At 42.6% G+C, this 13,346-nt stretch overlaps 2 protein-coding genes across 4 annotated transcripts in view; both read left to right on the top strand.

Annotated features, from left to right (window-relative positions):
- tbc1d9 (TBC1 domain family, member 9 (with GRAM domain)) overlaps positions 1–3,664 on the top strand; it is a 36,221-nt gene extending 32,557 nt beyond the window's left edge. For both annotated transcript variants that reach the window (XM_061830999.1, XM_061830998.1), the window contains one exon: positions 190–3,664. In XM_061830999.1, the coding sequence (XP_061686983.1) occupies positions 190–633 (444 nt within the window). In that variant the 3' untranslated portion in view covers positions 634–3,664. The remainder of the gene's footprint in view (positions 1–189) is intronic.
- Positions 3,665–5,902: 2,238 nt separating this feature from the next.
- ucp1 (uncoupling protein 1) lies at positions 5,903–13,238 on the top strand. Of its 2 annotated transcripts, XM_061830158.1 has the most exons (6): positions 6,058–7,755; positions 7,835–8,045; positions 8,344–8,541; positions 9,861–9,962; positions 10,057–10,237; positions 11,520–13,238. In XM_061830158.1, exons 1-6 carry the CDS (start codon positions 7,630–7,632, stop codon positions 11,632–11,634), a joined length of 933 nt encoding a protein of 310 aa, XP_061686142.1. In that variant the 5' UTR covers positions 6,058–7,629; the 3' UTR covers positions 11,635–13,238. The 2 variants fall into 2 exon arrangements, with proteins under 2 accessions (XP_061686141.1, XP_061686142.1); XM_061830157.1 differs by adding an exon at positions 5,903–5,991 and having other exon boundaries at positions 7,618–8,045; positions 10,057–13,238.
- Positions 13,239–13,346: the final 108 nt, after the last annotated feature.

Here is a 13,346-nt window from a genome sequence, read left to right as displayed (position 1 = left end):
CATTGAGGAAACTGGATGGAGACCGTGGAGTGTAATCCTGGCTCTCAAATTGTACACATTTTACCCAAGAGGAGACTGCGGGCGCAAAGGAACACAAAGCGAGAAGTCAACCTGACTTCTAACTTCAAAGTCGAACTGGATTTCTTTCTCCAAATTGCCGTGGAATTCATTTTTCTATGTTTTTGGAAGGAGGAAGAGGAGGAGCGTTCGCCAGCCATGCAGGACATCAAGCTGGAGGACGCGTCCCCCAAATCGGCCATGCTCACCTCCGACGACGAGGCCAAGGACGACACGTCGGTGTCGTCGTACTCGGTGCTCAGCGCCGGCTCGCACGACCCGGACGACAACAACAGGCTGCGCTGCGAGGACCTCGCCGACGACACCGTGCTGGTGGGGAGCGACGGGGACGAGAAGAAGAAGAAGAAGACGACCGCCGACCCCGGCGTGGACAAAGACTGGGCCATCACCTTCGAGCAGTTCCTGGCGTCCGTGCTCACCGAGCAGGCGCTGGTGCAGTACTTCGAGAAGCCCGCGGACGTGTCGGCCCGCATCACCAACGCAAAGAACGTCCGCAAAGTCGGACGCAAAGCCCTTCTGTCCGCCAGTGACTACGAAATATCCCTCTCCGGTTGAGACGGAGACTTCTTACCGCTTCTTATTCGTATTTATATTTATATTTGTATGCTGTCTCACGTGCGTTTTAGATGAATATTGACAGTAATCCCCCCACTATTGGCGGTGGATAGAACCTGCTGACCACGGCGAAAATCTTTAATGCCACCAGATGGCGACAAAGCGTCTTCGCTCGAAAAAGAAGCTCCTCAAATCACGTCACCATAGTTGCTTGGCACCAACATTCCGCAAGATGGTGGCAAAGCCCGATCTTGTTCAAAATGAAGATTCTCAACTCACTTCAACATTATTGCTCGGCACAAAGCGTTGGCCTCACAGCTCTGAGGACCCGGGTTCAATCCCGGCCCCGCCTGTGTGGAGTTTGCATGTTCTCCCCGTGCCTGCGCGGGTTTCCTCCAGGCACTCCAGTTTCCTCCCACATCCCAAAAACATGCAACATTCATTGGACCCTCTAAATTGCCCCTAGGTGTGATTGTGAGTGCGACTGTTTATTTCGATGTGCCCTGCGATTGGCTAGCGACCAGTTGAGGGTGTACCCCGCCTCCTGCCCATTGACAGCTGGGATAGGCTCCAGCACTCCCCGCGACCCTCGCGAGGATAGGCAGCAAAACAAAATAGATGGATGGACAAAGGCTGCTCCAAGATGGTAGCAATGCATGACTTGACTAAATGAAGCTCCTCAACTCACTTCAGAATTCTTGCTTGGCACCAAAATGCCACGAGTCGGTGGCCAAGCACTAATTTTGTCGAAGTGACCCTCCTCTCCACTCACTTGAACAGTTACTTGGTACCAAGATGGCGTCAAAAGCCAGAAATACGCACGGAGGTTCACCATAATCGATACCCGATCGATATCCCCCTGTACAAGGGGTTACCAGTAATGATAGTTTAACGTAGGGTTGTCAAACTCATTTTCGTCACGGGTCACATTGTTCTTGCGGTTTCCCTCAAAGGGCCCGTTATAGCTGTGAAAGGATACAAAATTTTATTCGCCTCATCATATTTACACATGAAATTCATGAACTCGTTTTGGAATCAGAAATCAAGGCTAATGGGTTTTACCAACTATTGTGGTTTGGTAACACAAAATTGCTTGTAATAGCTCAACGTTTTCATTTATGATATGACAATCTGAAATTTTGACACAGATTTGAACAAAAAAAAAAAAATCATGGAAGTTGATAAACGTGATTTGCCTCCGCGGGCCACATAAAATCATGCGGGGGGCCAGATCTGACCCCCCCATGGCCTCGAGTTTGACACCCGTGGTTTAACGGGTAAAATATATGACAACCGACTCGAAGAAAAGTGAATTTATGAAGAGCGATCTGCCAATACGCAGCGGGGATTACTGTCATGCCCAATAGTGCAATGAATGTGACCAAAAAAACTCACAAGTAGAGACAACTTACTGTAATCACGTGTAGTTGCTGTACAGTAGATAGTGCGATCACTGTAATCTGGGACATATTTTCCCAACTTTTACCGAGCAAAGACACATTTCATGTTAGAAAAAGCTCACTGCGCGCACACACACACAAAATGTTGCAAGATGTCTACTTTATGTCTGTGTAGTTGAAGCCTTTGCTATTATTCAGTTGTATGAACGGCAACAGGCGGGCAGACGCGGGTTCGTTGGACCTTGCGCCGAAGCAAATTGGAAAAGCAATTAATAACTGCCCGTCACTATAATTCGCTTGCATAGATGAGATGAACGAAGATATATGTGGTGAATCATCATTTTCGGAACAATGTAGCGAAATTGGATGATTTGGGGATTACTGCCCGCGTTTGTCAATTTCGCATGCCCGTACGCTGCTCGTTATTAGTCACTATCAAAGATGGAGAAAGACAATGACAATTTTTAAGTTCTGCACGAGTGCACGGGACCACCTCAGTTCGTTTATTATATTTCCCACCCTCCCATTAAAAAAAAAAAAAATCTCAGAAAACCAAGCGGCGTATGAACACATCGGCTAGCTCGAGACAAACGACGACGGGACAAGCCGAAAGAAACGCACTATCCAAGAGGAGACAGCGGGCAGCAAGAAAATCAAGCAGCTGCAACAAAAGCGGAGACTCGGCTGAGTCGTCAGGATCTCGTTCTCAAAATGTTGCAGCAAAGTGGAGATTGTGGAGTGTATTATGGTTCTCCGGAAATTCATTTGATCGTAAAGGAGCCTGCAGGAAGTGACAAGTGGAGACTGCGGAGTATAACACAGGGTCCCATGTATTCCTTTCCCAAAATGTTACAGATTTTAGTCAAAAGAAAAAGTGGAAACTGCACTATATTACAGGGTCTCATATTAACTTTTCATAATTTTAGGAATTGTATCCGAGAGAGACTGTGGGCAAAACTGGGAGCTACAGCAAAGTGGAGACTGTGAAGACGAATACTGCAGGATCCAAAACTAAGGCGAATTAGTTATTGGGCACAAATGCGCCTGAAAGAAAAAGAAATCAAAAGTGAGACTGCGGGCTGTGAGAAAACTGGAGCGCTGCATTAAAGTGGAGACTAAGGCACAGCAGGAGCTAATGTCAGCTGCTTCATTTTCGACCAATTGGAGATGAGCAGCCTGTAAACAGGTACTAGAAACGAGCTGCTTTTGCCAGTTAGAGGAGAGTAAAGCTCAGCGGGTACCGCGCAAGTTGGCGAGTAGCGTACAGTTACGCCACCGTTACCTTCTCGAATAATGGGGGTGAATATTCACGTTATTCCTCCAAACGAATCCGATGAAGAGTTTTGTACAGGAAGTGTTGAAAAGTGTACAGTTGAGTAGAAAGTGTTTAGTTAGTGGAGGATGACAATGACACTAAAGCGCTGTTGTATGGACACACGGTCACTTTATGCGGCAAAAAGCTACAAGCTAATACAAGCCACTCGTCGTGTACTTTAGACTTTGTTCCCAATGCCTTTTTTTTTTTTTTTTTTTACCTTTTTACAATTTTTGTACATATTTTTTTTTTTTGCCTCACATGTTCAATGCACTAAATAGCACTCCGTCAAAAATAAAATGAAATTAAGACTTGAGTCCGCTGCTTTACACATTATTTTTGACCTCACCATCAAAAATAAGACTTGTTGCTTTAATTCAGATTATTTCATTTTAGGCATCTCGATTTAACGACCTACAAAAATCCCCCTTTTCCTCCTATTTTTTGAGTCACTCCAGGCACTCCTGGGTTGGAAAAAAAATTATATATATAAAGAAAACAAAAAAATCAAGGCCCCTGATGTGTACGTGAAAGCTTCCATGGTGCTCCTGACCTTAAAAGTATCATTGGTTTAGTCATATTTGGAACATTTTTGTAAAAAAAAAAAAAAAAAGTGGGGGGTAAGTACACCTGCATTAATATTATTTATGAATTAGGTAACAGTCAGTTAATAGTGATTTAGGCAATTATGCTTGCATATTGACGCAGCTAACCATTTGTGGAGCTCATAAAAGAAATGAAAAAGTTCATTTTTGTTGAGTGTTTGTGGTCACGATGTATATAGGAAAGATTTCACCGTGCTCCCGGATCTAAAAGTCTTTATTTTTATTTTAACTTTAAAAAAAAAAATCATGATTAATAATTAATCAAAAGGAAACTGGTTCGAGATCTAGGTTTTTGGCAGGCCGTAGTTGTCACATCTTTCCACTAGAGAGCGCTGTTGCGTTATGTATTGTCTTTCCAGAAAGTGGCTGGTTGGGAACGTTGTGTTTGTCGATGAGAAATTTCATTTCTATACACGTATACATATAAACATACAATTTATATTTAGATATATTTATATTAGATATATAAATAGTATAGCGAGTTAAAACTAACAAATGTTGGTTACACGTTTATGGATTCAATTTTTGAAAAACCTTATCTAATAAATATGCCAGAATGCAGCAGATATATATATTTTTTTAAAATGAGTACTTGCTTTACTTCATACATTTTAATGGGTTTTTATCATTTCATTTTTTATTCGTTTCTCCTCCTGTGCGATAAATGAGGACTTTGGTTATTAAACACTAAGGTACACAATATTTTCTCAGTAACAATTCTAGTTTTTTAAAAAAAGCAACTGAAATTTTTTTCAATTATCAAATTTACAAAATATTATAAAAATATAAAAAATACAAGTTATTTAAATGTAATAGAAGTAAATAATTACTTTCAATATAATCATCGGGGTCTATATGTTGGAAAAATAATCAGTAATAATGATCATAATAATGTAAATATAAAAATAAAACAGTATTTAACTACATTTAAAACAATCTCCCAGAGTACAATACATAGATTCATTCATAATTGATTAATAAACACGACAGGCCATGTGTTGCAATCTTAGCACCTTTTTCATGTACAGTAGATTTATAAAGTCTACACACCCCTTGTTCAAATAGCACGTTTTTTAGATTAAGACCAAGATAAATACTTACCTTAATTACCTCTAGAATTCAAATGAAAAATGACATTGAGAGGGTGATTAAAAATAGAAATAATGCGGTTGCACAAGTGTGCACACCCTCTTATAACTGGGTTATGACTGTGTTGTGAGTCACATTCAAACATGTTAAATGGAAGTCAGCATACATTTGTCACCATTTAAAACGCCACAGATGAATTAAATGAAGACCTTCTCGGAGGCTTTTGGTGACATTTTTGTAATCATAACTTGTGTTATCTTGGGTTGTAAATTTTTTCTTCATATCCACTGTACATCTTTTTTTTTTGTTATTCTAGTATGACTGTGGCGCAATGTATTATGAAAGCAGGACAACGTGCTGCGATGATGAAAAAAAAAAAAAATCTCTTATCTGTTCCACTGTGAACTTCAGTCACAACTTTTACCTTCATCGCCGTAACGCCTTTCAAAATAAAAGAAAATGAAATTTTAAAAAAAGCAAAGAAAATGTGGACACGGTTACAAACACATTGTCTAAGCCTCTAGTTGTGTTTAAACAAAAAATGTTAACGATAATACGAATGAATGAAAGGGGGATGAAATTTTGCGAATAATATGTCAATGACAGATATTTCCAGAGGTGGAGGTGTGGGAGTATCGTGTTGGGGGGGGGGGGGGGGGGGGCGGTGGCGCAGTAGGCCAATGACGACTTTGTTTGTCGGAAGAGTGCTCAATTGAACATTGACTTTTTGACAGTGGCTGGACTTTTGACTCCGGGGGACACTGTAAGTAACGCCTCCCTCGTCGTGTTTCACAAAGACGTCCGAGATAGAGAAGCTGTGGGGGGGGACACTCGGGGTTGGGGGGGGGGTACATAAATAGCAGTGCCAAACCACATCCTACCTGACCTTTATGGATTACAATCTGCTAATCCTGCCTGGGGACTCGCGAGAATCCACATTTCACGCCATGTAAGTCAACTTTTTTTTTTTTTTTTTTAAATGCAATTTATGTTCATACTTTAAGGCGGTTCGAATTAGTGTTCCCTAAGCCTTTCGTGAACAAAGGCACACATTTTCCAGGAAAAAAAAAAAAAAAACGGTACGCCAATAAGCAAAAATGTCACAAAAATGATACATCAATTTCTAAAATGTACTCACAAATGCTATATTTAGTTGGACACAAAGTTATTATTCTGTTTTATGAATGACAACAAGAATACCTACATGTTGATTGCAACTTCCGTTATAATTAATAACCAATAACATGGTCATAATAACAAATTGTTCGGCCTCTGGCTAGCGTCGATTGATGCACAAAGATTGATTCTTTGCACGTGATCAAACCAAATTCTGTGTAATCCGACGAGTTGCCGCTCTCATTGCACATCACCGCATTCCGTTAACTACTTTTCACGTGGGGGTGTACTCACTTTTGTTGCCAGCACTTTTGACATTATGTGTTGCGTTAATATAATGGGGGAAAACAAATTTACACTATTATACAAGCTACAGGCGGCACGGTGGGCTCAGGTGGTAAAGCGTTGGCCTCACAGTTCTGAGGTCCCAGGTTTGAATCCCGACATCGCCTGTGTGGCGTTTGCATGTTCTCCCCCGTGCCTGCGTGGGTTTTCTCCGGGAACTCCGGTTTCCTCCCACATCCCAAAAACATGCTACATTAATTGGAACCTCTAAATTGCCCCTCGGTGTGATTGTGACTGTTTGTCTCCATGTGGCCTGCGATTGGCTGGCGACCAGTTCAGGGTGCACCCTGCCTCCTGCCCGTTGACAGCTGGGATAGGCTACAGGACTCTCAGCGACCCTTGTGAGGATAAGGGGCAAAGAAAATGGATGGACACAGGCTACAAATTGACAGGGTGTAGCGTTACTTTTGTGTGCTACTGCATCACTTTTATATGCTTCCCCAGATACCTCGTTTTTCAGACCACTACGAGTATTCAGTCGAGTAGTCATTGATACCGATTACCAATTTTACTGAACAAAATTACTTTGCGAGTGTTGTGTTCCAGTCAGTTGAATACGTAAATCTCATGGGAGTCAGACCTGGTTTTGGAGTTTTTACTGAACCACAAAGATAACACATTAGAAAATAATATACAATACTTTATTGTATGAATATCATAAATACAAGCACAAAAAAAATGTTAGCAACGGGTAAGTATCGTTCTATGTATAATACTCAGAGGTAAGTGAACAAGTTATGTTGGGGGTACTGCATTCAACAGGTAAAATACTGTCATAAATGTTACAGCGAATGACCGCATATTCGTTGTTCAGGATTAGTGAATTAGTTACAATTTGTGTATTTTTTTTCCCCCAACTTTTCAAGAACGGACGATGGGTTGCAAAAAAATAAATATGAAAAAAATCCTGATTTTGTGCTTCAGTATACTGTACGATGTTTTTAATAGAAAAAAAATATTGCTCTGGTACCAGGAAGCGAGTGGAGGAACTTCATTTAGTTGGGCCGTAGCCATGTCTAATAGAAAGAAAAAGTGCTTTGCTGCCATCCTGTACGCAACAACAACCCTTTTGGAGTGGAGGTCTATTCCTCGCGCATGTGTGTGTGATTTTTAGATTGCAGGCGACATGGTGGGCCTGAAACCCTCAGACGTGCCCCCTCCTCTCGGGGTGAAAATGGCCAGCGCGGGGGCGGCGGCGTGCATCGCCGACATCGTCACCTTTCCCCTGGACACGGCCAAAGTGAGACTACAGGTAAATCGATGCCGGCGTGCGTTTCCGCGACCACGCGGTTGGCTACAGCGAGCGCACCCCACGTGTTTCTTGGGTTCAGATCCAAGGGGAGAAGAAGGTGGCGGCGGCGGAGGCCAAGGCCATCCGCTACAGAGGCGTGTTCGGCACCATCAGCACCATGATCCGCACCGAGGGTCCGCGCGCGCTGTACAACGGGCTGGTGGCGGGCCTGCAGAGGCAGGTGTGCTTCGCCTCGGTGCGAATCGGCCTCTACGACAACGTCAGGGACTTCTACACGGGAGGAGCAGAGAGTAAGCGAGGTTTTGATGTCGGCGCCCGAGCGCCGTTGCCCAAATTTGCCTCGAAACGCTTGAAAATGGGGCTGCAAATAACGATGATTGGTCTGTCGATTGTGAAAGCAGATTTTGAGAAATGTTTGACATGAAAACGGATTTTCACTGCGCGAACCTGCGCCCGAATCGACAGCAAGTATGCCATTTTGTTTTCGAGCGGCCACGTTAGGACCCATTTGGCCATTTTTCCCCGAGAGATTTTGTCCGGCGCCTTGCAAAATGTAAGTTTTGTCATTCCCTGTGCGTCCGTCTACAGATGCCGGCGTGGTAATGCGAATCCTGGCCGGCTGCACGACGGGCGCCATGGCGGTGTCGTTCGCTCAGCCCACCGACGTGGTCAAGGTGAGGTTCCAGGCCCAGATGAACCTGGACGGAGTGGCTCGGCGCTACAGCGGCACCATGCAGGCCTACAAGCACATCTTCCGCAACGAAGGACTGCGCGGACTCTGGAAAGGTGTTGTGGCTACGACAAAAATATTGCTTTACCGGGGACGAGAGGGAACAGGTAATCCGGTATATTCTGGAGCTCGGTTTTTGGGCAGTGATCCGGTGCGTTTTTGGTACAGCGAGAGTGCAAAATCGGTGAACGGCTAGCGCTGGCGCCATATTTTGCCACTGTAATTATTGACAAAGTAATAAACCAGCCATTGAATATGATACTGGGGTGGCGTTTTGTTGATGATGGTGCATCACGGTATATGTTAGCAATATACTGTATTTTTCGCACTATAAGGCGCACCGCTTTATAAGGCGCACCTTCAAGGAATGGCCTGTTTCAAGACTTTTTTTTTTTCATATATAACGCGCACTGCATTATAAGGCGCATGGAATAGACGCTACAGTAGAGGCTGAAGTTACGTTATGCATCCATTAGATGGAGCTGCACTAAACGCTCGACATTGATCCATATATAAGGCGCACCGGATTATAAGGCGCACCGTCGGTTTTTGAGAAAATTAAAGGATTTTAGGTGTGCCTTATAGTGTGGGAAAATACGGTATATATATAAAAAAAAGTAAATTACAAAAAAAAAAAATGCAGTTTTTAAAATATACAAATATTTCAATGCATTTTCATCACTATTAAAGTATAATTGGTGTTAATTTCATATTATATTGTTTATGGAGATGTGAATTTAAAAAAACTGGGTAAGAAAAATAAAAAATTTCATTTTTTTTTTGTTTTATTTTTAACTGTTTACTATCAGGCAGAATTCTTTAATTATTATCATTTCAACACAATTCTTCAAAAAGTGCTCAAAGTTTGAAAAAGCAAACAAAACCCCCAGTCTGGAACACTCGTTATTATTACTATGTATTATAAAATATATATTAAAATAGAATCATGTTTCATTATCAGTTATCTGATATTAGCTAGATTTAAATTGGAGGTGTGATTGTGAGTGCAGCTGTCTGTCTGTATGTGCCCTGCGATTGGCTGGCAACTAGTTGAGGGCGTGCCCCGCCTCCTGCCCTATCACAGCTGGGATAGGCTCCGGCACTCTCGCGACCTTTGTGAGGATAAGCGGCTCAGAAAATGGATAGATGGACGTTTTTACTGTTTACTTACTGTCCTTGAATGTTTATTATTTCGACACCGTTGATCCAAAAAGGGAGCAAACATAATTCAAAGCAAAACTTGGAATGTGAACGTTTAAACGTTTTTATCTATTATTATTGTATTCATTTCTACATTTTGGGGGCTTTCCTGACATTAATTTGATTTTGGATCACTTTCACTGCCAATTAGCAATTGCGAAAATCTTCCCACCAGGAACGTTGCCCAACATCACAAGGAACGCGCTGGTCAACTGCACCGAGCTGGTGACCTACGACCTCATCAAAGAGGCCATCCTGCGACACAGGCTCATGTCAGGTGACGCACGCACGGAGGCAGCCCATTGGCCCGAGGCCCTCACACCCTCCAGCTGATAAGACTGTCAGTGATGTCCCCCCCCCCTCCCCTACAGACAACCTGCCGTGTCACTTTGTGTCGGCCTTCGGCGCCGGCTTCGTCACCACGGTGATCGCCTCCCCGGTCGACGTGGTGAAGACCAGGTACATGAACTCGCCTCCGGGTCAGTACCGCAGCGCTATCAACTGCGCCTGGACCATGTTGACCAAAGAGGGGCCCACGGCTTTCTACAAGGGGTGAGTGAGGCAAAGCTCTGGGAGCATGTCAGTCACATACTACTAGTACGCTTTTTGCACTCACGAAGTACAATTCTGCACACTACTGTAGTACAGTCGACCTGTACCCAGCCGTTCAACTACTTTAATACTATAGCGGCACCTTGGGATTAAATCGTTCGGTGTCTGTGTGGCTCTGAAATCATGTGTCCCAATTGAAATGAATGGAAATGCTGTTAATCTGTTCCAGTCTGCCTGATGGAAAAATTGGACTCTATGATATTGCTCATCCATCCACTTTCTTTGCTGCTTATCCTCACAAGGGTCGCAGGGAGTGCTGGAGACTACCCCATCTGTCATCAGGCAGGAGGCGGGGCACGCCCTCAACTGGTTGCCAGGCAATCGCAGGGCACGTAGAGACAGACATCAGCCGCACTCACAATCACAACTCCAAATTAAATCAAGCTAATATCAGATAACTGTAATGAAATCTATTTTAATATATATTTTATAATACATAACAATAATATTGAGTTTCTGAGCCGCTTATCCTCACGAGGTTTGTGGGAGTGATGGTAACCAATGCCAGCTGTTAACGGGCAGGAGGTGGGGTACACCCTGAACTAGTTTCCAGCCAATCGCAGGGCAGATCGAGACAAAACAGCCGCACTCACAATCACACCTAGGGGCAATTTAGAATGTCCAGTTAATGTCGCATGTTTTTGGGATGTGGGAGGAAACCGGAGTCCTCAGAGAAAACCCACGGAGAACCCGATCGTCCTCGAACCAGGGTCCTCAGACCTGTGAGGCCAACGCTTTACCAGCTGATCCACCGTGCCGCCGGGTCTCAAATCATGTTTCCCAATTGAAATTAACGGAAATGCTATTAATCTGTTCCAGTCTGCCTGATGGAAAAATAGCACTCTATGATATTGAATTTCATATAAATACAGTAGTAATAATAATTTACAGACAGGGGAGTACGGGATACCTGCCTTATTTCAAAGAAATTGGGTACAGCTGAAGGTTGGGGATACCAGCCATCGATAAGTGGTGGTTTTCAAGATGGGGGGTGGGGTGCAGATGGGTTTTACACCCCCCCCCATTCACAATTTTTTAATTTTGGTCAGCCACTCCCAGACAATCCCCGCTTCAAAATTTAGAAAAGTTCATGTATCAAAAGTACTAGTTATACTGGTACTTGGAAACAGTAAGTCCTCAAGAGGGAATACTCAGACGAGTATCGGTCTGAAAAAAAGTAGTACAAAAACCTTTTTTTTTTCCCCTGTTTTGTGTTTTTCAGCTTTGTGCCGTCCTTCCTAAGGCTCGGCTCATGGAACGTGGTCATGTTCGTCTCCTTCGAGCAAATCAAGCGCGCCATGATGGTGACCAAGAAGCGATTTGACGCCTCCAACTAAACATGAACGCACCAGACACAACATTAGGTACACTCAGTACCCCTCCCAGAGAGAATACTGGGCAAAATAAATAATTTATTGAGTATTTATCATACAAAAATATTTCTAAAATTACATTTTAGGAGAGCGCAATTTATTGACTATCAGTGTAATGAATGCAACAAATTAGTCTTGAATATTTTGAAGTACATTAATTACAGTTCAAAATATATTTGACTGGATTTTAGTCTAAAATATTTTGTTTTGAAAAATATTAATAAATAAATAATAATAAATACAGGCGTCATGGTGGTGCAGCTGTAAAGCGTCGACCTCCCAGTTCTGACGACCGGGGTTCAAATCCCGGCCCCGCCGGTGTGGAGTTTACATGTTCTCCCGTGCCTGCGCGGGTTTTCTCCGGGCACTCCGGTTTCCTCCCACATCCCAAAAACTCTAAATTGCCCCTACGCGTGATTGTGAGTGCGACTCTTGTCTGTCTCCATGTGCCCTGCGATTGGGTGGCAACCAATTCACCCTGCCTCCTGCCCAATGGCAGCTGGGAAAGGCTCCAGCACTCCCGCGACCCTCATGAGGATAAGCGGCTCAGAAAACGGATGGATGGATGGATAGTAAATACAACTTTAAAAATAAATGAGTAGAATATGATACAGTGGTGCCTTAACTTACAAGCTAAATTTGTTCTGCAACCATGTTTGTAACTCAAAACTCTTTCCCCACTGAGATGAATGAAAATGTCATTAAACACCACCCAAAAAAAATGTAACGTGTTTTATTAATAAGAAGATAGCATTGTACTGTAATGTACTCTTAAAAAACATGTAATAATAATTAAAACGAATGTAAAGGACTACACAATTTCTGCAGCATGACTTCATGATTTCATGCTCATTGATGTTATTCTGCTCCTGGTCTACATGCCGTGGGCAGATTTCCACTTGGGGTCAGCATAGGCTATTGCTTCGCAAATACGACAGTCTCGCTTAAGATCAGTAGCTGCAATAATAGCAGTAATTTTTCACAGAGAACAAATATATCCCTGCGAGTATTGCTATATGGTCTGTTTGTCTTAACGTGTTGCTACACCATTTGTTTGCGACACCCATGCTCGTTTCATGAGTGTTTTAACATTAACTAAATGAACATTAGTGAATTATGTTTTTTGGTTACATACAGCACTCATTTTTGAGGAATGGCTCAATATCTCCTGCTTGTTAGGAAGTTTGCTTCAACCATCTACGGCTCGTACCAAAATTTGTGGTGGAAAATGAGCGGTGGGGTGACTGTTCAGATGTTGAAGGAGTCAAGTTGAGGTACCACTGTACAATGTATATAACATCTGTAAATTATTAAATATACCATGTCATCACACATCACATTGTATTTATATTAAAAATACCTCATTACTCCTGTTTACTGTATTTCTAAAACACAATATGGAGATATATTGTTGCTCCATAAACATATCATTACTGTTTTATTGTATAAATATATCAAATACATTTGATACTGAAAACACGAGTTATATTCAATCAAAATTTTAAATAATTAAATATGAGATCCATAAATTGCTGAGATGTTCCACTTGGCTAAAGCCTCATCTGGGGCACACTGCAGTCATGTACGGCATTTGTAATTGTTTACTTTATCAACATATTTCATGTTGTTGTTTTTTTTCCTCAAAACAAGTTATGTTTTAGTTTACCAACTATATA

Source organism: Syngnathoides biaculeatus, chromosome 9 (genome assembly GCF_019802595.1).
Source record: "Syngnathoides biaculeatus isolate LvHL_M chromosome 9, ASM1980259v1, whole genome shotgun sequence".
Taxonomy (NCBI): domain Eukaryota; kingdom Metazoa; phylum Chordata; class Actinopteri; order Syngnathiformes; family Syngnathidae; genus Syngnathoides; species Syngnathoides biaculeatus.
This window is presented reverse-complemented; position numbering and strand designations above follow the sequence as displayed.

Coding starts and splice junctions, on each gene's coding strand:
- ucp1 (XM_061830157.1), top strand. CDS start 7,630: ATGGTGGGCCTGAAACCCTCAGACGTGCCCCCTCCTCTCGGGGTGAAA. Junction 8,542..9,860: donor ACTGCGCGGACTCTGGAAAG/GTGTTGTGGCTA, acceptor TCTTCCCACCAG/GAACGTTGCCCAACATCACA. Junction 9,963..10,056: donor GCGACACAGGCTCATGTCAG/GTGACGCACGCA, acceptor CCTCCCCTACAG/ACAACCTGCCGTGTCACTTT.